At 38.0% G+C, this 26,676-nt stretch overlaps 1 protein-coding gene across 1 annotated transcript in view; it reads left to right on the top strand.

The window, feature by feature from the left end:
* The window catches only part of AHI1 (Abelson helper integration site 1), a 658,331-nt gene extending 639,502 nt beyond the window's left edge, over window positions 1-18,829 (top strand). Inside the window, exon 25 of the mRNA XM_053710899.1 lies at window positions 15,590-18,829. Coding sequence (XP_053566874.1) covers window positions 15,590-15,812 — 223 coding nt within the window. The 3' untranslated portion in view covers window positions 15,813-18,829. The remainder of the gene's footprint in view (window positions 1-15,589) is intronic.
* Window positions 18,830-26,676: the final 7,847 nt, after the last annotated feature.

A 26,676-nucleotide genomic window follows, 5' to 3' on the forward strand; every position in this document is an offset into this window, starting at 1 on the left:
TAACCCAAATTATTGATCTAGGCCCATTTTGGTATATTTCATGCCACCATTTAACCGCCAAATACGATCAAATTAAAAAAAAAACTTACATTTTTCAAAATTTTAGGTTTCTCACTGAAATTATTTACAAGCACCTTGTGCAATTATGGCACAAATGGTTGTAAATGCTTCTCTGGGATCCCCTTTGTTCAGAAATAGCAGACATATATGGCTTTGGTGTTGCTTTTTGGTAATAATAAGGCCGTTAAATACCGCTGGACACCACACTTGTAATATGCCCAGCAGTTAAGGGGTTAATTAGGTAGCTTGTGGGGTTAATTTTGAGCTTTAGTGTAGAGATCAGCCTCCCACCTGACACATCCCACCCCCTGATCCCCCCCTGACCCCCCTCAAACAGCTCTCTTCCCTCCCCACCTCACAATTGTCACCGCCATATTAAGTACTGGCAGAAAGTCTGCCAGTACTGAAATAAAAATATTTTTTTTTTATTTTTTTTTTTTTTTTGTCATACAGTCTGCAGTGATGGATCCCTCCTTACCCCACAACCTCCCTGATCCCCCCATACATCTTTCTAACCCTCCCCCTCTATCTATTTGCCGCCATCTTGGGTACTGGCAGCTGTCTGCCAGTACCCAATTTGCTCCCCAAAATATTTTTTTTTTACTTTTTTAATATAAAATATTTGTTTTCTGTAGTGTAGCTGGCCCCCCTAAATAACCTACATCCCTCCCCTTCCCAGATCCCTTACTAAAAAACAGAGATGCCCCTGCATCTACATCAATCTTTTTATTTTGTTGCCGCGCGCACACCCGGCCCGCCCCCCCCCGCCGCAACCGCCGCACCGGGTAAAATAAGGAGGACAGATCGATCGGTTGGGGAATCAACACCTAGGGGCATAATTTTAAAAAGAAGCTCCCACCCACCAACTACTTTGTGCACATACATAGCTGATGCAGATGGGGCCACAGAGTGGCCCTTTCTGCATCGGTATGTGAAATGGGGGTACGTCAACTGTCATTAAGGGAAGTTTTTCCTATGACGTACCTGGTAAGTCCTCTGTCATTAAGGGGTTAAGTATACAGATAGATAGGCGTGTAAGAGAAAGAAAAACGGAAAGACATGCCACAGAGTCATCGTATAAGGTTCAATCATGTTCACCAAAGACAAACCAAAGGTCACCTACAACCAGAGGAAAGAAATTGTTGCAGAATAAATAATCTCTGCATGTACTGTGCATCAAATTTACATGTTGTCAAAGACTGTCCAATATTACAGAGACAGAAGAAACGTAAGTTCATTACAAAAGGCACTTGTTTAACCTCAAAGACTTCTAAAATAGCATACTGTTCACTAATTCTCTCTTTGCGGTGGGATCGCCATCATCTCCACAGTGAAACAATCATTGACACCGGGGCCCATACTTGTTACATTGATTCAACACTTGTCAAAATTAATAAAATTCCTGTTATGTTAAAAGCAAAACCCGTCTCCATCAGAGTTATTGATGGGTCCTTAATTAATACAGGTCCCATCATCTATCAGACTATCCCTCTCAAGGTTACCTCTCTATCCACACATGTAGAGTACATTACTTTTGATGTTATACCCTCACCTCTGTTCCCCATAGTATTGGGGTTACAGTGGCTGCAGCTCCATCAACCCACCATATCCTGGGGCAGTTTGGAAGTTGATTTCCAATCTGAATACTGTAAAAATACTTGTTTTTCTCATACTACAATCTGTCAACTGACAGAAATCTCTTTACCAACAGAGTAACAGAATTTTCAAGACATTTTCAGCAAGACCGAAGCTGAGAGTTTGCCACCTCATCGTCATTATGATTGCCTTATTGAGTTGATACCTGGGTCCACCATTCCATATGGACATATCTATCCGCTGTTTAACCCTGAATTGAAACATCTTAAAACTTATATAACAGAAAATCTACGCAAAGGATTTATTCGTGCCTCCACCTCACCTGCTGCAGCCGGAATGTTCTTTGTAAGGAAAAAGGACCAGTCACTCCGACCTATAATCGACTACAGGCAACTCAACAAGATTACAGTTAAAAACCGATACCCATTACCTCTGATACCAGAACTCATCGAACGACTCAGTCACGCTCAGATCTACACGAAATTAGATCTCAGAGGCGCCTACAATTTGATAAGGATTAGAGAAGGCGACGAATGGCTCACAGCATTCAGAACCCGTTATGGGTTATATGAATACACCGTGATGCCATTCGGGTTGTGTAATGCCCCTGCAACTTTCCAGCATTTTATCAATGATATATTCAGGGACCTACTGGATATATGCATAGTGATATATTTGGATGATATCTTGATCTATTCCGACAATTTAGACAATCATAAAAAACATGTCAGATGGGTTCTCACACGTTTACGACAGCACCATCTCTACGCAAAACCAGAAAAATGCCAATTTCACACAACAGAAATTACCTTTTTAGGATATCATATCAGTCCCAAAGGAATTGAGATGGATCAAGCTAAGGTGGAGGCCATACGTAATTGGCCAACCCCTTCAACCAAGAAGGAATTACAGCGCTTCCTAGGGTTCGCAAATTATTACATGAAGTTTATAAAAAACTATTCAAAGATCACCAACCCTCTAACATATCTTACTAGTATCAAAACATCATTCAAATGGAACTCAGAAAAACAAGGGATTTTCGACTCCTTGAAAGAAAGATTCTGTCAAGCCCCTATTCTACAATTTCCTGATGCAAACAGTCAATATATTCTCAAAGTCGACGCATCTGACTACGCCATAGACTCCATACTATCACAACGCAAAAGTCCAGAGAGTCCAATTCACCCTGTAGCATTCTACTCCAGGGTAATGTCCCCAGCAGAATTAAACTATCCTATCAGAGAAAATGAGTTATTAGTGATAAAGGACTCTTTAGAGAATTGGCGCCACTTACTAGAAGGAACCGAATATCCAATCTTGGTCTACACAGACCACAAAAACCTGGAATATCTGCAAACTAATAAAACATTATCTTCTCGCCAACTCGGGATGTGTAACGTATTCTGCTGTTTCTTAGGATTATGTACAAGTCTACTGTTCCTTTAACTCTGGCTCTAACTTGCAAGCCAGGTTATTTAAACTGGACACGCCCCCCCCTCTTCCCCGCTTTAGTATTTTGTGTATGTAGTCTTCAGTAAGACGCGTCTCCTGAGACTCTAAGCAAACCTAGCCAAATATTCAATATTCCTGCAGCCTGATCCCTCTCGGGAAACATTGTATCGGTTTCAGTATAAACCGTCTTCCACCTCAAGCTACAGTAAGACGCTGAGTGTTAAGTGTTTCCTGTCACAGCATCTCCAGCTGACGCCGTCAGCTGCACTACGAAGAACTGGGAGAGCGTGGTTACGCTGAAACAAACAGCCGCATACAGTCTCTCACTCTTTGATCAAGTCGGAGTTGCTTCTCCATTTCTGTTCGCAACCACATCTTCTCCTCTGAACGAATCTTGCACAGTGAGTACCTCCAGGATTCTGTTCAGTGCAAGTCCTGTGCAATAGGAGTTACCGCAGCTCTTCATTCCAGATTGTGACACCTCTGCCTACAAGACTGTTCAGCTACATCCGTGTCTGACAGAGATTCGCAGTGTTAAGCGCATGTTAACTCCAACAGTAACCAACCACTGTGTGCAGACAAGCCTAGTGTCATTCCTTCTTTGGAGTGGGAGTTAGCTGAACATTTCCCCCTACTGGGAGCTAACTGGTCATATTCCCTAAGGTGGGGAGATTAGTGGAAGTTTATTTAGTAGGTATTATTGAGATATCCTTAGCAATCTTAGTTAAGGAGAATTCCTACAATACATTATATTTTATAGCCTCAGTAGCAGTTGCTCTGAGATTATTTCCTAGCAACTCTTAGCTGCAACGGGCTAACAAACATTCTATCACCTCATCTGCAGTTGTGTTCCATAAATACCAAAGGATCATAACACATAGTTATTCTTTGTTGAAGATTTTGTTACTCTTCCCCGTGTAGTGGCCTGCATCAAGCAGGAGCAGGCGTCAGTGATACTGATTGCTTCATCGTGGCTGCGAAGGATCTGGTTCGCGGACCTGGTGGGGATGTCCTCATCTCCTCCGTGGAAGTTACCTTGTCGCAGGGATCTGCTGGAACAGGATCCTTTTGTTCATCAAAATCTAGATTCTCTGAGGCTGACTGTGTGAAGATTGAACGCTTAGTCTTAGCCAAGAGAGGTTTCTCTGAGAGGGTTATTGACACTTTCATTCAGGCTCGTAAGCCTGTTATTTGTTGCATCTATCATAAGGTGTGGAGAGCTTACTTATTCTTGTGTGAAGAGCATGGTTTAGCCTGGCATAAGGTTAAGGCTGCCAGGAGTCTTTATTTTCTCCAGGAGGGTCTGGAGAAGGGCCTTTCTGCCAGTTCCCTGAAGGGACAGATTTTGTCCCTTTCTGTTTTGCTGCACAAGAGGCTCGCAGAGCTCCCTGATGTGCAATCTTTCGTTAAGGCTCTTATTAGGATCAGACCTGTGTTTAGATCTAATGCTCCACCTTGTTCTTAAGTTTTTATAACGGGGTCCGTGTGAGCCTATGCATTCGGTTGACATCAAATTGTTCTCCTGGAAGGTTCTTTTTTTTTTTTTTTGCACGCAAGGTTTCTGAAATGGCTGCCTTGCAATGTGAGCCTCCATATCTGGTGTTCCACACTGATAAGGCTGTCCTACATACCCGCTTGGGTTTTGTTGGTGACTAATCGTACCATCAATCAGGAGACTGTGGTACCTTCCTTATGTCCTAATACTTTTTTTTTGCACGCAAGGTTTCTGAAATGGCTGCCTTGCAATGTGAGCCTCCTTATCTCGTGTTCCACATTGATAAGGCTGTCCTACTTACCCGCTTGGGTTTTGTTGGTGACTGATCGTACCATCAATCAGGAGACTGTGGTTCCTTCCTTATGTCCTAATACTTCTTCTTCGAAGGAACGTTTACTTCATAATCTAAATGTGGTTTTAGCTTTGAAGTTTTATCTTCAAGCTACTAAGGATTTTAGGCAAACTTCTTCCTTGTTTGTTATCTATACTGGGAAGCGTAAGGATCTGAAGGCTTCTTTGACTTCCTTATCTTTTTGGTTGAGGAGTGTTATACGGTTAGCTTACGAGTCAGCGGGACTTAAACCTCCTCAGAGGTTTATGGCTCATTCCACTAGAGCGGTGACTTCCTCTTGGGCCTTTAAAAACAAGGCCTCTATGGATCAGATTTGTAAGGTTGCTACCTGGTCCTCCTTACTTACTTTTTCAAAATTCTACAAATTTGACGATTTTGCTTTGGCTGAAGCATCTTTTGGGAGAAAGGTTTTACAGGCTGTGGTGCCCTCAGATTAGGGTCCGCCTTTCCTTTACCCCTCCCGTTATCATTCAGTGTCCTGTAGAGCTTGAGTATAGTTTTCCCAACAGTAAGGAATAATGCCGTGGACTCTCCTCATATTGAGAAGGAACACATAAATTATGCTTACCTGATAATTTCATTTCCTTCTGTGTGAGGAGAGTCCATGGCCCCTGCCCGTATACTCCGATGGGCGGACCAAAATTTGTTTTTCTCTTCCGGCACCATTTATACCATGATATTTCTCCTACTGTTCCTTGTTCCCTTGGCAGAATGACTGGGATATGAGGGAAGTGGGGGGAGTATCTTTGTCTCCTCCTGGTGGCCAGGTTCAGTATTTCCTAACAGCAAGGAATGATGCAGTGGACTCTCCTCATACAGAAGGAAATGAAATTATCAAGTAAGCATAATTTATGTTTTCATTTGTGATGCTATATTTGATATCATTAAGATTAATGTCAAATCTATGTCTTTAGCTATTCTAACTAGAAGAGCTTTATGGCTTAATGCTGACATGGTGTCTAAATCTAGATTATTATCTCTATCTTTTCAGGGTAATAATTTGTTTGGTTCTCAATTGGATTCTATTATCTACACTAGATAAGGGTAAATTTAAAGCTCCCAATCATTTTCGTTCCTTTCATCAGAACAGAAAACCTCTCCTTCCCCTAAAGCCTCTGGCTCGAATTGGAATAAATCCAAGCCTTATAAGAAACCAAATCCAGCCCCTAAGACTGCATGAAGGTGCGGCCCTCAAACCAGCTCTTCTGGTGGGGAGCAGACTAAAGGTATTTCAAGACATTTGGACAGATTCTGTCCAAAAATCAGTGGATTTAGAATATTGTTTCTCAAGGGTATCGAATAGGTTTCAGAATAAGACCTTCCATGGGAAGATTCTTTCTTACTCATGTTCCAACAAACCCTGTGAAGGCTCAGGTTTTTCTGAAGTGTGTTTCAGACTAGAGCTTTCAAGGGTGATTGTACCAGTTCCTCAACAGGAACAGGGATTGGGTTTCTATTCAAATCTATTCATTGTCTCAAAGAAGGAAGATTCTTTCAGACCAATCCTGGATCTGAAAACTTGAAATCGTTTTGTAAGAGTCCCAACTTTCAAGATAGTGACTATAAGGACTATTCTGCCTTTTGTTCAGCAAGGTAATTTCATATCCACAATAGACTTACAGGACGCTTATCTTCACATTCCGATTCATCCAGACCACTATCATTTTCTGAGATTCTCTTTTCTAGACAAGCATTACCAATTTGTCGCTCTTCCATTTGGCCTAGCAACAGCACCAAGAATTTTCTCAAAGGTTCTCGGTGCCCTTCTATCTGTAATCAGAGAGCAGGGTATTGCTGTGTTTCCTTATTTGGACAATATCTTGGTACTAGCTCTATCTTTTCATTAGCAGAATCTCACACGAAACAACTAATGTTGTTTCTTCAAAGACATGGTTGGAGGATCAATTTACCAAAGAGTTTCTTAATTCCTCAGACAAAGGTCACCTTCTTAGGTTTCCAGATAGATTAAGTGTCCATGATTTTTTCTCTAACAGACAAGAGACGAATGAAATTGCTCTTAGCTTGTCTCAACCTTCTGTCTCTTATCATTCTCTTCAGTGGCTATGTGCATGGAAGTTTTAAGTCTCATGATTGCAGCATCAGACACAATCCCCTTTGCTCGTTTTCATATGAGACCTCTACAGCTTTGCATGTTGCACCAGTGGTGCAGGGATTATACTCAGATATCACAGTTGATATACTTAAATCCCAACAGTCAGCTCTCTCTGACTTTGTGGTTAAACCATCACCTTATTATTCAAGGGGCCTCCTTTTTTTGTCCTTCCTGGACTGTGATCACAACAGATGCAAGTCTTACAGGTTGTGGAGCTGTCTGGGGGTCTCTGACAGCACAAGGGGTTTGGAATCCTCAAATGGCGAGGTTACCAATCAATATATTAGGGCTCTTCAGGCTTGGCCTCTATTGAAGAGAGAACTTTACATTCGTTTTCAAACAGACAATATCACAACAGTAGCATATGTCAATCATCAAGGGGGGACTCGCAGTTCTTTAGCAATGAAAGAAGTTTCTCTGATACTTTCTTTGGTGGAATCCAACTCTCGTCAAATCTCTGCGATTCATATCCCAGGTGTAGACAATTGGATTATCTCAGTTGTCATTCTCTACACCTGGGGGAGTGGTCTCTCCATCCAGATGTGTTTTTTCAACTTGTACAGATGTGGGGTCTTCCAGAAATAGATCTGATGGCCTCTCGTCTGAACAAGAAACTTCCCAGATACCTTTCCAGGTCCAGGGATCCTCAGGCGGAAATGATGGTTGCTCTAGCAGTTCCCTGGTTTTACCAACCTGCTTACATTTTTCCGCTTCTGGTTCTTCTTCCAAAGGTGATCTCCAAGATCATAATGGAACAATCTTATGTGTTTCTGATAGCACCATCATGGCCTCATAGGTTTTGGTATGCGGACCTTGTCCGAATGTCCAGTTGCCAGCCTTGGTCACTTCCTATAAGACCAGACCTGTCTCAAATCCCAGTTTTCCATTAGGATCTCTAAATCTGAAGTCATGGAAATTGAATGCTTAGTTCTTAGTCATAGAGGTTTCTCTGGAAGATTTATCATAGGGTTTGGAAAACCTATATTTTATGGTGTTCCACTCATGATTATTCTTGGCATTCTTTTAGAATTCCTAGGATTCTACAGTTTCTTCAGGGTGGTTTGAATAAAGGTTTGTCTGCAAATACTTTGAAAGGACAAAGCTCTGCTCTTTCTGTCTTATTTCATAGAAGAATTGCTAAGCTTCCTGATATTCACTGTTTTGTTCAGGCTTTGATTCGTATCAAACCTGTTATTAAATCATTTTCTCCTCCTTGGAGTCTCAATTTGGTTTTAAAGATTTTGCAGGCTCCTCTTTTGGAGCATATGCATTTTTTGGATATTAAACTACTTTCTTGGAAAGTGTTATTTCTTTTGGCTATCTCTTCTGCTAGAAGAGTTTCTGAATTGTCTGCTCTCTCTTGTGAGTCTCCTTATCTGATTTTTAATCCAGATTATGCTGTTTTGTGGACTTCGTTTAAATTTTTACCTAAAGTTGTGAATTCTAACAACATCAATAGGGAAATTATTGTTCCTTGTGTCCTAATCCTAATAATACTCTTGAAATGTCTTTACATTCTTTAGATGTGGTAAGAGCTTTGAAATATTATGTTGAGGCTACTAAATATTTCAGAAAGGCTTCTAGTCTATTTGTTATTTTTTTCTGGTTCCAGAAAAGGTCAGAAAGCCTCTGCCATTTCCTTGGCATCTTGGTTGAAGCTTTTGATTCACAAAGCTTATTTGGAGGCTGGACAGTCTTCGCCACAGCGAAATTTCAGCTCATTCTACTAGAACAGTTGCCACATCTTGGGCTTTCAAGAATGAAGCTTCAGTCGATCAAATTTGCAAAGCAGCAACTTATTTGCATACAGTTACAAAATTTTACCATTTTGATGTGTTTGCTTCTTCGGAAGCAGCCTTTGGTAGAAAGGTTCTTCAGGTAGCTGTCTCAGTTTGATTCTAGTGTCTATGATTCTAGTGCCTATGATTTGAGTTTTAATTTTTTTTTTAAGAAAACAATTATTTTTGGATTTAATTTCTCAGCAGAAATAGCTGTTTTTATTTTATCCCTCTCTCTAGTGTCTCGTGGACTTCCACATCTTGCGTATTATATCCCATACGTCACTAGCTCATGGACTCTTGCCACCTATATGAAAGAAAACATAATTTATGTAAGAACTTACCTGATAAATTAATTTCTTTCATGGTGGCAAGAGACCATGAGTCCCACCCAATTTTTTGGGGATTATGTTTTTTTATATATATAAAGCACTTTATCCTGTTCCTCTTTTTTATACTTTTACTTCTTTCACACCTCACTAACTTGGCTATAGGTTAAACTGAGGTATGAGTGAGGTGGGAGGTGTATTTATAGGCATTTGAGGTTTGGGAAACTTTGCCCCCTCCTAGTAGGAATACATATCCCATACGTCACTAGCTCATGGACTCTTGCCACCATGAAAGAAATTAATTTATCAGGTAAGTTCTTACATAAATTATGTTTTATATATATATATATATATATATATATACCATATATAAATATATATATATATATAAACACATATGAACACATATATAGACATATATATATATATATATATATATATATATATATATATATATATATATATATATATATATATGTGTGCTTTGTAACCATTTGCAATTAAGTAGATGAAAAAATAAATAAAGTGTTATAGCGTGTATTTATTTTAAATATTTCACATTCCAAAGTTCTGCACATAACAGAATATGTTCTATGTATTTTTAAAGAGATATTCCTATACAGAGAATACTACAGAGATAGAATTACATACAAACTTACAAAGAAATACACCAGATGTAAACTTAAGACCAGAATGGGCAATGGGGAACCCAAGAAAAAGAAAAAGAAAAAGAAAAGGTGTAGAAGAGGCAGAAGGGGAGGAAGACTGGTGGGAGATAGAAGAAATGGAAGAACCAAGGACCCCAAAGAGGGGCAAACAAGAGAACCATTATTAAAAATCTTCAATCTATCTACACACAGCTTTACTGATATAGAATTAAATATACTCTCCAAAGGCCTAAATTTCGCACCTGTAAAGGGACCTAATCCATTTAATTTATTCATTGATTTCAATAAATTTATTAGGAAATTGACCCTATGTAGACACTTTGAGAAACTTAAATCACAAGATAATAATGATTTCTTGAAGAACTTCTCCAATACTGATTTAGATTTACTTAACACTCTGGAAGAATTATACAATGATAATGACAATGAATCACAACTAAATACTAATACCTGTAAATATTCAAATTTAAAACCATCCTCCATTTTTTTCCCCACACAATCGAAGGGGAACGCTATCCCCACTTTCAGTGAGCTTGTACAAAAAGATCTACAAGATCTCTGCCAAAATTATTCAATCAAAAAAGATAATTTAACTAAACAGGAAAAAAATGCCTTACTGTCCATTAAAGAAATGGACGACATTATCCTTAGAGAAGCAGATAAGGGAGGTGGTCTGGTAATACAGAACAGGACAGAATATCTTAAGGAGGCAAATAGACTATTAAATGACCCAGAAACCTATAAAAAATTACAAGGTAGTCCTATCACAACCTTTCAAAAACAATATAACTCACTGATCGATACTGCGCAACATCTCAATTTACTCAACCCAAATGAACTTAAATATCTTACACATCTATATCCTAAAACTGCCATCTTCTACCACCTCCCAAAAATCCATAAAAGCCTAGCTAACCCCCCCGGTCGCCCGATAGTATCTGGCATCGATTCTCTCACAGCTAGAATTTCGGAATATGTGGACTTTTTCCTCAAACCTTTAGTTCCCAAGCTAAAATCATATCTCAGGGATTCTGTAGACACCATAAGTAAAATTACAAATATCAAATGGAGAGAAAACTATAAATGGATTACACTAGATGTCTCCTCTTTATATACCAGCATCCCCCACGAAAGTGGGATTGCAGCAATGAAACAAATTCTTAAAAAAACAGAATTACAGACTAACCACCAAGATTTCATAACTGAATGCATTAGATTTGTGTTGGAAAAAAACTATTTTGAGTTCAATGGTTCATATTATTTACAGATAAGCGGAACAGCCATGGGTACAACCATGGCACCCAGCTACGCCAATTTATATATGGGTCTCTGGGAAGAGTCTAATATATACTGCAATAATCCCTTTCACAAAAACATCATCTGGTGGGGCAGATATATTGACGACATCATATTAATTTGGGAAGGGGATGAAACAACCATCACAAAATTTATCCAACACATAAACACCAATACTTTTAATCTCCAATTTACATCAAAAATTGAACAGAAGTCCATAGAGTTCCTAGATTTAATTCTTTTTCATGAAAACACTGATATATGTACTAAATTATACCGAAAAAGCACTGACTGTAATGGATATCTTCGTGCAGATAGTGGTCACTACAAGCCCTGGATCCAAAACATCCCATACGGACAATTCCAGCGGCTCAAAAGAAATTGTACAAAAGACAAAGACTTCATTAAAGAAGCCAAATTACTCAAAGAAAAACTAGTAGAAAAAAGCTATCCTAAAAAACTAATAGACAATTCCTTCAAAAAAGTTCAAAAAATAGATAGAAAACAACTTCTTACTACAAATAAAGAAAAAGGTCACAAATCTACTGAAAATAACAACAAAAAATTAGGAATGGTAACAACTTATAATGAAGCAGCACCTGAAATTAAGAAAATTCTCAAAAAATATTGGCCTATACTCGAACAGGATAAATTTCTTAAAAACAGTATAGGCAAAGCGCCCAAAATCACGTTCAGAAAGAATAAATGTTTGAAACAAATCCTAGCGCCCAGTCAACTAAAAACAACACAGTCCAAAACGAACTGGCTAACCTCTAATACCAAGGGATTTTTTAAGTGCAATAGGGCGAATTGCAAAGGCTGTGAGCATGCCTATGGAGGAAAGAAACCAACTAAAATAATACATTCAAAAACATACCCTAACAAAACCTGCGAAGTCAACACTTTAACCAACTGCAAAAGTACATTTGTGGTTTACCTTCTTGAATGCCCATGCAAACTACAATACATAGGCCGCACAAAACGCCCATATAAGGTACGACTATTAGAACATTTAAAGAACATAGAGGCAGGCTACAAAGAGCATAGTGTCTCTCGACATTTCAAAAAAATTCATAACCAAGATCAAACATTATTAAAAGGAACTATTTTAGAACAAGTATCAGTTCCCAAAAGAGGAGGAGACAGGTTCCTAAAATTACGTCAACAAGAAACATATTGGATACACAATATGGGTACCATGACCCCCATGGGGCTAAACGAGGATATAGATCTCGCAGCCTTCCTCTAAACCGTCTGATTTTTGCTGAAAATACAATCTCCACACAATCACAAACATCTTTATACAGTACACTAATAAATGTACACATACATAGAATTCTATCACTCATAATGTCCTAAAATCTAAATTAGGTAGACAAATTAGTATTATTATAATCAAAATGGCATATCCTAAGGGTCCCCTAACTCTTAACTGATTGGGACCAATAACAATCCCTATCCATTAGCTGATATCGATGTTTCTTTATGTATATATATCTCTCTTTTTTTAAATACATCTTTTAAAATGCATTAGGTTTGTATGCGTATTAACTAATGAGAATCTTACAATACCTATAATTAGATTACTTAAACCTTCATGACTCAAGTCTAATATTATGCTTACAGACCACCATATACCTTTTTATATAATCACAACACTTAAGTACTAAACAAAAAACAGATCCAGCCCTTTAGTACACGATAGGCCATTTAGCAGTAAACTGTTATTCTCTATATACATGTATTAATTATTGTCCGATCCGAGTGCCTTTTTTTTCCCTATGACCGTTTCTAACAAAAATGTCAAGGCAAGCATCTTACAAAACTTTGGGTCTTAGTTAAATATCTGGGTGTATTCCATGGCTTTTCGCCATATTATAACTTTTACTGCTTACACATCCGCTTTAGCGTCCCAATGTTGCTATAGCAACCAGTCGAGTTACAATTTACATGCGCAAGTCACGTAACTACGCAAACGTCACACGCACGCCCAGCCGTACATTCTAGCAGGCCTGAACCTCACGCCCACTTTGCGGTCCCTTTTTAACCCGGGAAAATGCCGATGCCTGTCAGAACACTTTTTTCCTCTGAAGAAGAAGTATCGTTATTACTTCGAAACGCGTAAGGATTACTTACTACACAGTGGGCTGACAGGTCCTGCTAGAATCGGCATCCTCAATTATTTATTCCACATTCCTTTCACTTACCACCGGTATTGTATCAGGAATATCTGGTATCTGCCATTGTTGAATCGCACAGATTTACCAACGGCTGCTTATTTCTGTCACCTTTTGTTTTAGCAGCATGACATTTCAGCTGAACAACTATTTTTTGCTGTTCTAAAACACATTTATTTGCAGCCTATCCCGGAACATAGAGTGTTTTCCAGGGTATTTGAATGCCATTGCTTTTTAAACCTAATTTCAAGTCATAAAGGTTTCTAATGTCAATACCTTTTTAGTATTTATTATCTATCTGTAATAAACAGTTATTTTTATTTTACGGTATCACACTATGTCCATGTCTCTGCCCTTTTGTTTTCTATAACTTATCTCTCATGAGGACAAGCGACATCCCAAAAGAGAGAATAAATACATAGAGAGCCCAGGATTTCATTCTGATATAAGATACCCAAGACACTCTTGTACAATATCTACAACGAGTGGACCAAAGGACCGTTCCTACTCCAATTAGAGAGTCCAGGATTACCATTCCCCCAGATGAAAAGAGACCAGGTTTTGCTTGAAACATCTTAAACACCATCTCTAACACCTTGCTGATCACTTACCTCATAGGATTGAGGTTTGCTCTGGTAAGCGCAATATACTTACTCCACACCAGGACATACATTTAGTTTCTGCTTATATCATTTTGCAGTACTACTCTATGTTGTTTTTCTCTTTTTCTATCCTTTTATGAGAAAATTGGACATCCAGGCTTCTGAAAGAAGAAGGAATCCATTGAGAGTCCAAGATTTCCATTCCATCAACAAGTTCCAGGAACAACCTCCAGTACTCCAGCTATTACCATAAAGAGAACCAAAGAATCATTCTTGCAAACACAAGAGAGTCCAGGATCTCCATTAACAAGAAAGCAACAGATACCTAAAGATTTCTACGAGAGCACACAGTCCCAAAGGGATCATCTTTACCCCATTGCTGATCACTTACCTCATAGGATTGAGGTTGGCTCTGGTAAGCGCTATCACTTACCCTATACCAGAACTTTACTGGGAAAGAACTAAACTGTACCAACCAATTGGTTCTTTGAACTTTGTTTATTACTATTACATTATTCATAATTGTTTAGCAGTGCGCCCATTTACTTTTGAGAATTTTCTCTTTCATCCCATATATATATATATATATATATATATATATATATACCTATTTATAATCATTATATATATTGTACCATGTGAAATATTCATATTTTCATGTCAGATAAGCGTATATGAGTTCAGGTTAGCACGCGAGTTAGCACGCGGGTGTTTTTTTCACACTTTTTTTCATCATTGACTTCTGTGGGGGAATAGGTTATCTTCTGCGCAACAGTCTAATTGCGCTAGAAGTAAGCTGTTTGCGTCTGTCGGGTTAGCACGAGCGTGATAACTTTTTACTTTCATATCATAATACCAGCGCAATCTGACATGCGCAAAAAGTTTACTTCTAGCGCTCTAGCGGAAGTGCTAAATAGTGCTCCACTTGTAATATGACCTTTAATGTTTTATCAATAATTTGATTTTAAGTTTAATGTCCCTTTAATTTAATTTTTACATGAATGTTAACTCGAATATGAAAACACCTGCAGCATATTCAATAAATAAAAAGAACTTAATAATAATAATAACTTTATATAATAGGGTAGATTTATCATAGTGCGAGCGGACATGATACAATGTAGCGTATCATGTCCGCCGTACATCAATAAATGCAGACAGCATTCTGTCGGCATTTATCATTGCACCAGCAGTTCTTGTGAACTGCTGGTGCAATGCCGCCCCCTGCAGATTCACGGCCTATTGGCCGCTAGCAGGGGGTGTCAATCAACCCGATCGTATGAGATTGGGTTGATTTCTGTCTGCGGCCTCAGAGCAGGCGGACAGGTTATGGAGCAGTGCTCTTTAGACCGCTGCTTCATAACTTCTGTTTCCGGTGAGCCTGAAGGCTCGCACAGAAACAGGGACATCAAGCTCCACGCGAAGCTTGATAAATTGGCCCCAATATCTTAGCAATTTTTTTTTTTTTGCTCCAGGATTCACTTGTTTTTAACCCCCCAATAAATGTGTTTGTGCTTCCAATTTGTTGTGTGTTCCTGCTGACTGACTACTGCACCTTCATTAATAGAAATAAGGTGCTCTTATTTCTAAACTTTTGGATGTCAAGTATTTAGTAGGTTTCATTGTGTACAAACAAATAAAAATGTTATGAAAATTGCTTTTGTCTTACAGTGGAAGAAAACTGAAAACGCTTCACTTTGATGAATCTAATTTGATTAGGTCAGACTCAAATTTGTCTGCTGGCATTCAACCCTCTACCTCTACAAGCTCAGCTTTGAATGAATGGGGGCTACAAGCAAGACCAGAGTTTAGTGTAAAACCCAAAAGGAAGAAAAAACTTAAACATATCAATTCTGCTGGGAAAACAAATATTGCATTTGAACCAGATACCTAAGTTATATGACACACACACAAATTGCTCAAATTGCTTTCATTTTGATGCGTTTGGATATGGAGTAGGTTTACTACCACCTATGTAGAAACTTCCTCTAGATTCTTGGAAGTTGACATGGCCATGTGACCTCAGACAAAGTAACCTCAAGTTCTTTGAAGTTTAGTGCCATTGTTGCTGTATGATTTCTTTTAATTTAAGGGATCTCCAACAGCCAAAATTATAAATGAGTGCACTTTCTATTTAAACGAGTAGAGCTTTAGGTTAATCCTAGAGTAGACGTCATAATAAGGAATCATGTCAAGCAACATTAAATCGAATGACCAATAGGGACATTTTATTTTAAATAATGTTGTTATTTTACCTTCATTTTGAACTTGAAGTTTGTTTCAGCTAACTTATCTATGCACAAATCAATTTGCAAACCTGATTTAACAAAAAGATGTAATTTTAAGTGGTGTGTCTATAATTATAAAAGTATAATGCACTTTCAGATCACCCTTTTTATATCTATATTTTGTATGAAGGACTATTTTAGTAGATATTCACAATTACAGATACAAAGTAGTAACACGTTACAGAAGGATTTCAAGGTTTTTGTTTAGCTTTATTTTAGCAAATAAAGCTTTATTGTTGATCAGGATTTTTAAAGGGATGAAGCAAATATTTTATCGAAAATTCTTCACTAATTTCCAATTAGTGGCACACGAAATGATTATAAGAGGAAAAAAACACCATCAGTGTATAAAGCAGTAACAGTTCATCTGTAGGTCCAACTTCTATATAGCCAGACTACAAAAAACAAAAAAAACATTGAAATGTATATACTAAAGAAAAACTGCATTCCAACAATAGATACATTTTTTTAAAAAAAGACAGAAAAATGAGGCTTCAATTGTACAGATTTAAAGTAGAATTGGCAGAGCAGTCTGCCACGTTAAGGATTTCCTGTAGAAAATCCCCAGAGAAATAACCTTCAGAGGTTGAAGCATCAAGTGATGGGTTAGCCACTCCAAAGGATATCAGTCACTGTGCCCAAGAAGACAGTATTATGATTTAACTACATAAGAAGGATATGAAATATGGAAATAACATATATTTGTACATATTGTCACTGGCAACATTCAGAGTATAGTAAATCACAACTATATCCAGTTTGGGAAGAACAGAGATCCAAATGAAGGAAATGAGGAAAAGAAATGTATTTAACTTTGCCAAATATTTGTGTGAGAGAATTACAGTACATTTAAAAATGACAAAACAAGTCTGTCATCACAGAGCTGAGTGTATCTGTGTAGTGAAAAATTGTCAATGAAAAAAAGGAGTTGCTGTGACTGACCAATAAACCCTACAGTAGGTCTGTAAAATTATCCTTATCTTGTTCCAAGCACTAACATAGCCATTGAGACCAAACTATATATAAAAAGACCATGAGGCCTATTTACCAAATGTCTGTCGGACCTGATCCGACAGTGTGGATCAGGTCCGACAGACATCGCTGAATGCGGAGAGCAATACGCTCTCCGTATTCAGCATTGCACCAGCAGCTCTTGTGAGCTGCTGGTGCAACGCCGCCCCCTGCAGACTCGCGGCCAATCATCCACCAGCAGGGAGGTGTCAATCAACCCGATCGTACTCGATCGGGTTGAATTGTGGTGATCTCTGCCCGCCTGCTCAGAGCAGGCGGACAGGGTTATGGAGCAGCGGTCTTTAGACCGCTGGTCCATAACTTGCGTTTCTGGTGAGTCTGAAGACTCGCCAGAAACACGGTACCACAAGCTCCATACGGAGCTTGATAAATGGGCCTCCATGTCTCAAGAATAAAAAAATAAAAAAAAAAAGTAATTTGTTTGCCTCCTCTGAAAGACATACAAACTACTAATTTTCTAATCTGGCATTAACCAGAAGTCAATCCTGAAGTAATATGTGATGGGTTTGCTGGAATTCTAGAATAGAATGAATGCCTTATATTCATAGATGTTCCTGAGGTTGTTAAGAGGTAAAGGTGAAATCATGTCCAAAATTTGTTGAGCATCAATTTACCTATCTTTTCGAGAGTATTGCTAGTGGGGGTTCCTGCATTAATATCTAAAGTTGGGATTATTTTGCCCAATACATGAAATATCACACATCAAACAAAAAGCTATTGCTAAGGAACAGTAGAAGAATACTTCAAGCAGTTTTTACTGAGATTTACTTTTCGAGTCATCTAAGAATCTAGAGTAGAAGCAGATGACTACCCAAGCCAGAAGGCTAATATTGTATTGCAGGATAGAGACTACAGAAAGCTCAATTTTCGCTTTGCTATTTAAGAGCAACCAATACATTTCCTGCTAAATTATTTGCTCATGGTCAGAGATTATAAATAGGACAAAGCCAGTCTGTTCCTTGTTGTCAGGGGTAGGGAAATTGCCCTGTTTGTCCCCCCACTACAACCACCTTGGGTCTGCCAGATGGGAATGTGTGTATGCAAAACTTGCCACAAAGTGCTTGACTTTTATGTCTTTACAAAATCAAACACTGTCAGGCTCAAATTAATAAAAAAAATATATATACTGTGTATGTGTGTATATATATATATATATATATATATATATATAATGAATAATTGGGTGAACTGTGAGGTGAATGGACTACTAAATGAACTGCTCAGAATGCAGTGAGTGCTGATCAAATACAATAAATATGAGTAGGGGAGAGCTGTTACTTTCTTTATACAGCATGGTATTTTTTTTATTGGTTATTATTTTAATCTTGTGATGTCATCTGTTGCCATGCTCCTGTTTGGCAGTAGTGAAAAGAGTTTCCTGTCTTTTAATAAATTGTTTTTGTACAGTTGGTTAAATCATTGGATTTCTAAAAATATGTAATGAAATTGTACTAATTTTAATATTTATTTGATGTTAATTTATATATATATTAAAATAGTATGCAGCCATTGTTGTGATTATTTTTATAGTAGTTTTTAAAGCACTTTAATCATGTTTATTATTTTGTAATTAAAAAAATATTTTGAAACAGTGATGTCTTAAGATCTTTTTATCATCTGATTATTTTTTTCTAACTTTGTTACATGGTTGACTTATGACCACTCTAGCAAGGATATTTCATAAACAAAATTAGAAAATCCAACATTCCAGTAAACACACAAATTGTATTCATTCATAAAAAGTAAGAAGTGAGACTAAAAGATCTGGGTACTGATGTATGAAAAATTCCCCAGAGGCAAACCACAAATAATCCTTGCACATGTGTTTTTCAGATAAAAGTGAACCAACAAATGTGTGTGCAACAATGTAGAAAAAATAAAATATGGAGATTACACTGTTGTCTTTAGAGAATTTGAAACAGTGAGCCAGATTTAATAAGGAAAAATGAGATGTTAATTCTAGCCTTTCCAAGTCTATGTGGTCCATTGCTATATCAATAAGAAAAAATCTCATTGAAAAATCTTGATCTCACTTGGGGTGTTTATTTTATTTCAGGAGTGGAAAACAATAATAATCACTTGTCATATATTAGGATATTAATATGCACAAATATAATTCAACAGGAACATTATTTCAAGGGATATGAAGCCCATTTTTTTTCTTTCATGATTCAGATAGAGCATACCATTTTAAACATCTTTCCAATTTACTTCTATTATCAAATTTGCTGCAAAGGTATTATTTGTTGAAGGAGCTGAAATGCACTACTGGGAGATTGATCAATTTAAGTTGTGCCAAGTGCCCTCAGAGTGCGAGACTGAGTTTATGAATCACAGTTCCTGTGAGCTTACAACACTTAAAGTGACATACATACAGAAGTAGTCTGTTATCCCACCATAGACTGGGGTTAAATGTATTTACAAGCTGTTTCGCTGAGCTAATTATCTTGACAGTGCCAAAAATTGAGCTGTGAGTTTCTAAATTTAGGACATCATGTCCGCCAGACATTGCTGAATGGCGACAGCATACGCTGTCGGCATTTAACATTGCACAAGCAGTTCTGGTGAACTGCTTGTGCAATGCCTCCCCCTGCAGATTCACAGGCAATCGGCCGCTAGAAGGGGGCGTCAATCAACCCGATCGTGTGCGATCGGGCGGATTGATGTCCGCAGCCTCAGAGGTGGCGGAGAAGTTAAAGTGAAGGTAAACTTTCGAAAAATGAGTGCCCGGTTTTTAAAAATACTATTAAAAACAGGTGCACTTTTATTCATGAAAGTTTACATTTCTTTCATGTAATTGGCAAGAGTCCATGAGCTAGTGACATATGGGATATACAATCCTACCAGGAGGGGCAAAGTTTCCCAAACCTCAAAATGCCTATAAATACACCCCTCACCACACCCACAATTCAGTTTTACAAACTTTGCCTCCTATGGAGGTGGTGAAGTAAGTTTGTGTTAAGATTTCTACGTTGATATGTGCTTCTCAGCATTGTTGAAGCCCGATTCCTCTCAGAGTACAGCGAATGTCAGAGGGACGTGAAGGGAGTATCACTTTTTGAATACGATGATTTCCCTAACGGGGGTCTATTTCATGGGTTCTCTGTTATCGGTCGTAGAGATTCATCTCCTATCTCCCTTTTCAGATCGACAATATATTCTCAATTTACCATTACCTCTACTGATAACTGTTTCAGTACTGGTTTGGCTATCTGCTATATGTGGATGGGTGTCTTTTGGTAAGTATGTTTTTTATTACTTAAGACACCTCAGCTATGGTTTGGCACTTTATGCATTTATATAAAGTTCTAAATATGTGTATTGTACTTATATTTGCCATGAGTCAGGTTCATGTATTTCCTTCTGCAGACTGTCAGTTTCATATTTGGGGAATATAAACATCTTTTAAATTAAATTTATTTCTTACCTGGGGTTTAGTCTTTTTTTCAATTGACTACTTCTTACAAATTGCGGGCGGTATTAGGCCAGCGGGTGCGACAAATGCTAAACTTTATTGCGTCATTTTTGGCGCAAAGATTTTTTTGGCGCGAAAGAGTACGTCTATGATGCAAGTTCGTCATTTCCGGCGTCATTCTTGACGCCGAGACCTTTCACACGGTTGCGTCATTAGTGACGCGAGTGTGTCATTTCCTGTTATTTTTTGGCGCCAAAAAAGTTTAGTTACGTTGTGCGTCATACTTGGCGCCAAACTTTTTCATTATTTCAATACCCCATTGATGTTTGCCTCTTGATTTTTTCAATATCAGAGGGCTATGCTATTTGCATTTTTTCCCATTCCTGAAACTGTCATATAAGGAAATAGTTAATTTTGCTTTATATGTTGTTTTTTCTCTTACATTTTGCAAGATGTCTTACTTTGATCCTGCCTCAGAAGCTTCTGCTGGAACATTACTGCCTGACATCGGTTCTACCAAAGCTAAGTCATTAGGTATAAAATTGTAGAAATTATATCGCTGAATGTCATTTGTAATAGTTGTTTTGATAAACTTTTACATGCAGATAATGTGTCCATCAGTAATAGTACATTGCCAGTTGCAGTTCCTTCAACTTCTAATGTGCATAATATACCTGTAAATTTTAAAGAATTTATTTCTGATTCTATTCTGAAGGCTTTGTCTGCATTTTCACCTTCAAATAAACGTAAAAGGTCTTTTTAAAACTTCTCATTTAGTTGATGAAATTTCAAATGACCAACAATATGATAATTTATCCTCTTCTGATAAGGATCTATCTTATTCAGTAGATCCTCCTCAGACATTGACACTGACAAATCTACTTATTTATTTAAAATTGAGTACATGCGTTCTTTATTAAATGAAGTGTTAATTACTTTGGATATTGAGGTAACCAGTCCTCTTGACGTTCAGTCTAATAAACGTTTTAATGCTGTTTTTAAACCTCCTGTGGTTTCTCCAGGGATTTTTCCTATTCCTGAGGCTATTTCTGATATGATTTCTAAGGAATGGAATAAGACAGGTACTTCTTTTTATTCCTTCTTCAAGGTTTAAAAATTGTATCCTTTGCCAGCAAAATCTATAGAGTTTTGGGAAAAGATCCCCAAAGTTGATGGGGCTATTTCTACTCTTGCTAAACGTACCACTATTCCTATGGAAGATAGTACTTCCTTTAAGGATCCTTTAGATAAGAAGCTTGAATATTATCTAAGGAAGGCCTATTTATATTCAGGTCATCTTCTCAGACCTGCAATCTCTTTGGCTGATGTTGCGGTAGCATCAACTTTCTGGTTGGAGAATTTAGCGCAACATGAATTGGATTCTGACATATCTAGCATTATTCGCTTACTGCAACATGCTAATCATTTTATTTGTGATGTTAGATCCATGTCTTTAGCCATATTAGCTAGAAGAGCTTTGTGGCTTAAATCTTGGAATGCTGATATGACATCTAAATCTAGATTACTATCTCTTTCTTTCCAAGGTAATAATTTATTTGGTTCTCAGTTGGATTCTATTATTTCAACTGTTACTGGGGGAAAGGGAGTTTTTTCTGCCTCAGGATAAAAAACCTAAGGGTAAATCTAAGACTTCTAACCGTTTTCGTTCCTTTCGTCAGAATAAAGAACAAAAACTCAATCCTCCCCCCAAGGAATCTGCCTCCAATTGGAAGCCTTCCTCAAATTGGAATAAATCCAAGCCTTTTAGGAAACCAAAGTCAGCCCCTAAGTCTGCATGAAGGTGCGGTCCTCATTCCAGCTCAGCTGGTAGGGGGCAGATTAAGGTTTTTCAAGGATATTTGGATAAATTCTGTTCAAAATCAATGGATTCAGAGCATTGTCTCTCTAGGCTATCGAATAGGATTCAGAGTAAGACCTCCTGTGAGAAGATTTTTTCTCTCACGTATCCCAGTAGATCTAGTAAAAGCTCAGGCTTTCCTGAAGTATGTTTCAGACCTGGAGTCTTCAGGGGTAATCATGCCAGTTCCTCTTCTGGAACAAGGTTTGGGGTTTTATTCAAATCTATTTCATTGTCCCAAAGAAGGAAAATTTATTCAGACCAGTTTTGGATCTGAAAATTTTGAATAGTTATGTAAGAGTACCAACTTTCAAATTGGTGACTATAAGGACTATTCTGCCTTTTGTTCAGCGAGGACATTATATCTCCACAATAGACTTGCAGGATGCATACCTTCATATTCCGATTCATCCAGAACATTATCAGTTTCTGAGATTCTCTTTTCTAGACAAGCATTACCAATTTGTTGCTCTTCCATTTGGCCTAGCAACCGCTTCAAGAATCTTTTCAAGGGTTCTGGGTGTCCTACTCTCTGTAATCAGAGAACAGGGTATTGCGGTGTTTCCTTATTTGGATGTTATCTTGGTACTAGCTCAGTCTTTACGTACTGCAGAATCTCACACGATTCAACTAGTGTTGTTTCTTCGGAAACATGGTTGGAGGATCAATGTACCAAAAAGTTTCTTGATTCCTCAGACAAGGGTCACCTTTTTAGGCTTCCAGATAGATTCAGTGTCCATGACTCTGTCTCTAACAGACAAGAGACGTTTAAAATTGGTTGCAGCCTGCCGGCACCTTCTGTCTCAGTCATTCCCTTCAGTGGCTATGTGCATGGAAGTTTTAGGTCTCATGACTGCAGCATCGGACGCGATCCCCTTTGCTCGTTTTCACATGAGACCTCTTCAGCTTTGTATGCTGAATCAATGGTGCAGGGATTATACAAAGATATCACAATTAATATCCTTAAATCCCAATGTACGACACTCTCTGACATGGTGGATAGATCACCATCGTTTAGTTCAAGGGGCTTCTTTTGTTCGTCCAACCTGGACTGTGATCACAACAGATGCGAGTCTTTCAGGTTGGGGAGCTGTTTGAGGATCTCTGACAGCACAAGGGGTTTGGAAATTTCAAGAGGCGAAATTTCCAATAAATATTTTAGAACTCTGTGCAATTCTCAGAGCTCTTCAGTTTTGGCCTCTGTTAAAGAGAGAACCGTTCATTTGTTTTCAGACAGACATTTTCACATCAGTGGCATATGTCAATCGTCGGGGTGGGACTCACAGTCCCCACGCTATGAAAAAGTATCTCGAATACTTGTTTGGGCGGAATCCAGCTCCTGTCTAATCTCTGCGGTGCATATCCCAGGTGTAGACATTTGGGAAGCGGATTATCTCAGCCGCCAGACTTTACATCCAGGGGAGTGGTCTCTCCATCCAGATGTTTTTTCTCAGATTGTTCAGATATGGGGTCTTCCAGAGATAGATCTCATGGCCTCTCATCTAAACAAGAAACTTCCCACATACCTATCCAGGTCCAGGGATGTTCAGGCGGAAGCAGTGGATGCGCTGATACTTTCTTGGTGTTTTCATCCTGCTTATATCTTCCCGCCTCTAGTTCTCCTTCCAAGAGTGATTTCCAAAAATCATCATGGAACAATCATTTGTGTTGCTGGTAGCGCCAGCATGGCCCCACAGGTTTTGGTATGCGGAACTGGTTCGGATGTCCAGTTGCCCGTCTTGGCCACTTCCGTTACGGCCAGACCTACTATCTCAAGGTCCTTTTTTCCATCAGGATCTCAAATCATTAAATTTGAAGGTATGGAAATTGAACGCTTAGTACTAAGTCATAGAGGTTTCTCTGACTCAGTGATTGATGCTATGTTTCAAGCTCGTAAATCAGTCTCTAGGTAGATTTATTATAGAGTTTGGAACACTTACATTTCATGGTGTTCTTCTCATAAATTCTCCTGGCATTCTTTTAGAATTCCTAGAATTTTTCAGTTTCTTCAGGATGGTTTGGATAAGGTTTTGTCTGCAAGTTCCTTGAAAGGACAAATCTCCGCTCTTTCTGTTTTATTTCACAGAAAGATTGCTATACTTCCTGATATACACTGTTTTGTACAGGCTTTAGTTCGTATTAAGCCTGTCATTAAATCAATTTCTCCTCCTTGGAGTCTTAATTTGGTTCTGAAGGCTTTACAGGCTTCTCCAGTTGAACCTATGCATTCTTTGGACATTTAACTACTTTCTTGGAAAGTGTTGTTCTTTTTGGCTATCTCTTCTGCTAGAAGAGTTTCTGAGCTATCTGCTCTTTCTTGTGAATCTTTCTGATTTTTCATCAGGATAAGGCGGTTTTGTAGACTTCATTTGAATTTTTACCTCAGGTTGTGAATTCTAACAACATTAGTAGAGAAATTGTTGTCTCTTCCTTGTGTCCTAATCCTAGGAATCCTTTGGAAAGATCCTTACATTCTTTGAATGTAGTGAGAGCTTTGAAATATTATGTTAAAGCTTTTTGATTCATTAAGCTTATTTGGAGTCGGGTCAAGCCCCGCCTCAGAGAATTATAACTCATTCTACTAGATCAGTCTCCAGTTCGTGGGCTTTTAAGAATGAAGCTTCAGTTGATCAGATTTGCAAAGCAGCGACTTGGTCCTCTTTGCATATATTTACTAAATTCTACCGTTTTTATGTACTTGCTTCTTCAGAAGCAGTTTTTGGTAGAAAAGTTCTTCAGGCAGCTGTTTCAGTTTGATTCTTCTGCTTCTGATTTAAGTTTTTTTCTTTCAAAAATGAAAATAAACTATTTTTTTTGGGTTGTGGGTTAATTTTTTCAGCGGTATATGGCTGTTTTTATTTTATTCCCTCCCTCTTTAGTGACTCTTGAGTGGATGACTCCACATCTTGGGTATTGATATCCCATATGTCACTAATATATTTAAATCTATTGTTTGTTAAAGCACAGTTTCCGTTTTGGTGTGAACTGAAAACAAAATGGTGACTACAAGTTTTTATTCAAAAGACAAAGGGGTTGATTTATCATGTGGCGATCAGACATTATTCGCTATAGCGAATCAAGTCCGCTGGACATCGCTAAATGAGGACAGCATATGCTGTCCGCATTTATCATTGCACAAGCTTTTCACCAGAAATGCTTGTGCAATGCTGCCCCCTGCTCATTAGTAGGGGCTGTCAATCATCTCGATCATATCAGTTTGGGATGAATTCAATCCGCCACCTTTTAGGTGATGGAGAGTTTATGGAGCAGCTGTCTTGCGATGAAATGATGGTCCTCCGAAGCAGCATTCACTGCTTAATAAATGGAGCCAATAATGTTTTCTTCTGCTAGATTTAAACATTAATTAAACTTTAAATCCATGAACCTGCTGCCTTACAACATTATATCTTCCTAAGAGACTCTTAAACAAGATTGCACCTTTAATTAAATAAAAACTTACCTGTGATATAAAAACAAACTACTTTTAAACTATAAAGTAACCTAACATTACTATTTTAAAACAATAAAATTAACGAAAAATAAAGAAACCTAAATTACAAATTAAAAAAATCCTAACACTATGAAAAAATTAAAAAAAATTACATTACAAAAAAGTAAAAACTCTAAAATTGAAAAAAATAATAAACGAAATTATCCAAAATAATAACAATTAACCCTAATCTAATAGCCCTATAAAAACAAAAAAGCCCCCTTAAAATAAAAACACCTCCTAACCTAACAATAAACTACTAATAGTCCTTAAAAGGGCCTTTTATAGAGCATTGGCCTGAAGCAATCAGCTCTTTTACCTTAAAAAATTACAAAGCCCCCCCTAAAAGTAAAACCCCCAACTCAACCAACCCCCCAAAATAAAAAACCTAAGTCTAAAAAAAAAACTAAGCTACCCATTGCCCCTAAAGGGACTTTGTATGGGCATTGCCCTTAAAAGGGCATTCAACTCTTTTGTGCCCAAAGCCCTAATCTAAAAAAAAAAACACCCACAAAAAAATTAAAAAAAACCTAACAATAACCCCAGGAGATCTACTCACAGTTCCTGAAGTCCAGACATCCATCTTCATCCAGGTGGCAAAAAGTCTTCATCCATTGTAGTGGCATCTTCTATCTTCATCCCAGTGGTGTGGAGCTGTGGAGGGCAATGCCCTAC

This window comes from Bombina bombina, chromosome 4 (genome assembly GCF_027579735.1).
Source record: "Bombina bombina isolate aBomBom1 chromosome 4, aBomBom1.pri, whole genome shotgun sequence".
In the NCBI taxonomy this organism is placed as follows: domain Eukaryota; kingdom Metazoa; phylum Chordata; class Amphibia; order Anura; family Bombinatoridae; genus Bombina; species Bombina bombina.